The sequence below is a fragment of the Neophocaena asiaeorientalis genome, unplaced genomic scaffold, assembly GCF_003031525.2.
Source record: "Neophocaena asiaeorientalis asiaeorientalis breed wild unplaced genomic scaffold, Neophocaena_asiaeorientalis_V1.1 C49198955, whole genome shotgun sequence".
Taxonomy (NCBI): domain Eukaryota; kingdom Metazoa; phylum Chordata; class Mammalia; order Artiodactyla; family Phocoenidae; genus Neophocaena; species Neophocaena asiaeorientalis.
In genome coordinates this window covers 1-4,059 of record NW_020185247.1, presented here as the reverse complement: position 1 = coordinate 4,059, position 4,059 = coordinate 1, and the positions used below count along the sequence as shown (strand labels likewise).

The following is a 4,059-nucleotide window of genomic DNA, read 5'->3' as shown; positions in this document are numbered from 1 at the left end:
TATTATATGTATATATATTTATAAGATTGATCTCAGGGAGAAACAAACAAACCAGCTTTCTGGAGGTCAAAATGTAGGAAAACAAATTCTGAAATGAAGAAACAAAATGAACCATTCCCTCTCCCACTACAAGCGTGCCTTTTCTGGTCCTGTAAATGCTTATTTGGATGCGTGAGACCAAAGTACCTTAGATCACAGTGGCGGTGGTGTGTGGAGTACTGTCAGTGAAGATTGCCTCTGCCTGATTAGATATGAAGAAACATTACACACAGCCAGAGAGTGTGGATTCAGCACACAAGAGACAACTCCATTATTCTATAGCCATTGCCAAAGAGGATTCTAATACTCTCTTCACTGAACACAGGAACACCTATTTCCCCAACAGCCAGTTGTGTATTCTCTGATACAAATGCATAGATACATGTATTGGCCAGAGACACTTGTCCATATAATCAGAGTGAAAAAAATTATTCAGGCAAGTGCATATATTATTGGTAGAACTCAACAACAATGGGGTGGTGCTCAATTTTTCTCTAAATTACCCAGTTTTTACCTATCTTATTTCTAAACAGATTCTGGATTGAGGTCTTTTTTCTTGGTTACAAGAACTATAAAATTATGAGCCCCATATAAGCTTTAGAAGCATTGGTAACCAAGAAGAGCTGTGACTTCTTCTATACCCTGGCTGAAGAGCAGAACAATGTCTTGTAAACACCTGATACAATGCTCAACAGAGTTCTAATTGTTACTCTTCCTAATTCTGTTTATGCCTTATGGTCAATTCAGGGATGGTGGCAGGGAGTTTCAGATATGAATTGCACGGTAGATGGTAGGAGAGAGGACAGCAGAATCCCCCTGACAGAGCCACCCAACACTATCAGAGACACAAATGTCCATCTAGCCGACACTCCCTTGCCCAAGTCCCATCCCTGGTGGTGACAACCCACCTTTGAAAAATAGTCTCATTTTATTGGGAGAAGTAAGGGCCTGAGGACAAGAGATGAGGAATAAAGGGCCGTGCAGAGAAGCAGCAGCACAGACTTGCTTCTGGCCCATTAGTGATCACCAGTAAGCTCCCAGACACCATGGTGCATTTTACTGCTGAGGAGAAGGATATTGTTGCTAGCCTGTGGGCCAAGATGAATGTAGAGGTGGCTGGAGGTGAGAGCTTGGGAAGGTAAGCACTGGACACAGGTAGGACAGGGGGCAGAAAGGCAGAGATTTTTCCAGAAAGACGGATTGGTCAGGTTTCTTACATACTCTGACTTCCCATCTGCTCTGTGACTATGACCATCCCATAGGTTCCTGGTTGTCTACCCATGGACCCAGAGGTTCTTTTACAATTTTGCTAACTTATGCTCTGAGTCTGCGATAATGGGCAACCCTAAGGTCAAGGCCCGTGGCAGGAAGGTGCTGACCTCCTTTGGAAATACCATTAAACACATGGACGACCTCAAGGGCACCTTTGCACATCTAAGTGAGCTGCACTTTGACAAGCTGGATGTGGATTCTGAGAACTTCAGGGTGAGTTCTGGTCATGCTTGTGCTTTGTTCTTTCATCCAGGTATCTGTTCTGTGGTTACAGTAGGGAACACAGGTACTTAAGTCTTATCGTATAGAGGTATTTTTTGGAGGTAATATTTCAGGAAAAAGCTTGATTTTGGTAGTTAGGCTGTTCCTAAGGTCAAAGGTAAGACCAAGTAGAGTAATTAATTATGCTATGACCAGTGGAGGCCACTGGCCATCTGATATTTCTTAAAAATAAATGTCGTGAAGAGCACTGGACAAAAGTGAGCTAAGTAGTTTGGCCTGGAGAATACAAATTGAGCCAGGGAGAAGAACACCTTGCCTTTGATAACTGAAATTTTCTATAAAAATCGATGAACACGTTTCTGCATGGTTCTTGAGCTTTGAACCAGGAGTAAGCAGGGCAAAGTAAGAGCGACTTTTTCATGGTTTGCCCCTCGTCCTCTCAACTCCAGCAATGATGAAATGCTCTTGTATACAAAGCACTGGATTCTTTGTCAAATGGGTGTCCAAACAATTTGAATGTATGCAATATCTGAAGACTTAGACTATGCGTATCAAGCCCCAGCACTATAATCCTACTTTTAAAAAAGGAGAGAAGCAATCCATAGCAATGCTCTGGGGTCGGAAGTTGGCAGGGAAAATGAGAGAAGGATAGAACACATTGGGGGTTCAGGACTGGGAGTCACTGAAGCCAATGTCAAGCATAAAATGATACATTTTGTGGGAGCATGACAATGAAAGTTGCTCAACCTCTTATCAAGAAGGAAATGGATGTTATATCTATTTGCTGTAAGGGCAGCTTGAGACCTTCTGTTCACTATGCACTATCTTCTTTTCATCCCCAGCTTCTAAGCAACATGATATTGATTGTCTTGCAACCCACTTCAGCGAGGAATTTACCCAAAAGACACAGGCTCCCTGGCAGAAGCTGACAGAAGCTGTGGCTAATGCTCTGGCCAACAAGTACCAGTAGTTGCCTGGCCATCTATGTTGGTGCCTACCTGAGGGCCCTGGGTCCCAACAGTCCATCTCCTGAAGGTGAAGGGAGAGAGCCCTGCCTCCAGACTTAACTCCTATATAATACAAATAAAATAAAAGTCATGCTCTGTAAGGAATATCCTTGTATTTTCTCTCTGTCTTTATCTTTTATAAGTTGATTCAGCTAAAAGAAAGCACTCCTATTGTAATGAGAATATTGGAGATTGAGAGTTTGGGGATGATAGAGAAGGGACCCTTATAAGATTCTACGGGATAAGAGTGGCTTCAAAGGGTAATTACTCCTAGGAAGGGAAACTAGACTCTTGAGTTGGACAAGGTCTTTAGAAAAAGGAAGGAAATGGAATTACTCTTGAGAGATGCAAAATGATTATTGATAGTGAGTTGTTAGGACACAAAGTAGGGGACCTGTATAGGCTGTTATTTGTATAAACTCAGCATAGAGTTCTTTTTGGACTATAGCTCAGTTCTATTTAATATAAGAAACATATTTTTAGCAGCTATAATGCAGTGAAGATGGTACTTTTTAGAGACCCAGTAAAGGACTCTGCTCTCAACTTTTTCCTAGCATCTTCAATGGTACTAATGAAGGCAACATCCTTAAAGCATATGAACTGGCAGCTTTGGTTTGAATCTGTCATCACCTGGTAGCTCTGTACTTAAAACACATTTCTAATTCTATTGGTAGAGATAAAGGCCATTTATGAGGGAAAATGACAAATTCAAGAATCAGCATGCCAGGTCTAATTGACAGAGGAGAAACTGGCCCATTAAAAGCCGTGGGGTGGTATAAAATTAGAGAATCTGCTAGAGAGACCAGAAAAAGAAGGAAAAGAAGCTATTGCTGCAAACAAAATTACCAGTGAGGTTTCTTGCACACCAGAGTGACATAATCAATAGGGTATTTTAGGGAAATTGATCCATGTGTGGGCATAGACTTGACAAGGCAGAATCTACCCTGAATCTGGGCGTAGGAATTTGCTGTGAGTATAATGAAGTGATAGGTAAAAGACTAAACTTGACAGGAGCAGTGGTACTAAGAAAAAAATCAAATAAAGGACCACTGTGGCAAAGATGCTGCAGGACTTGAAACATAGCGAAATAGAGAGTGGAGAAGTCATGGAGGATAGCCAGGTTCCCTGCCTAGTGAATGCAAAGAGGAAATCTATTGACAGAAGGAGAAAAAACCTAGATGTCTCTTACTTAGAGCTGGCAATGGGCATAGCCACCTGTGTAAAAATCACTTCAAATTTCTATACTGAAGTCCCTGGCATAAAGTGAAAAGCCAGGGCTTTTGGATTAACAGACAATGTCAAATTATTGCCCCATTGGCTTGAAACATTTAGTTAACATTTTTCAGAATTAATTTCCTTGTTTGTAAATGGGATAATTATCCCTACCCCACGAATACATTCCAAGGTTTCAAGGAGATATTTGTAAAGTGCATTGTCTGTCATTTTTGAAAAGGTAGTGGTAGTGGTTTATATGATGCATTATGATCTGTTCCTCTGTGCCCTGCTTTTTTTTTTTTTT

The 4,059-nt window shown here is 41.3% G+C and overlaps 1 protein-coding gene across 1 annotated transcript; it reads left to right on the top strand.

Moving 5' to 3' along the window:
* The first annotated feature begins 1,085 nt into the window (after positions 1-1,085).
* Positions 1,086-2,503, top strand: LOC112392088 (hemoglobin subunit epsilon-2-like). The gene is given in 4 exon segments (XM_024733616.1): positions 1,086-1,177; positions 1,302-1,524; positions 2,376-2,400; positions 2,403-2,503. Coding segments are annotated over 4 exon segments (441 nt in total).
* The last annotated feature ends 1,556 nt before the right edge of the window (positions 2,504-4,059 follow it).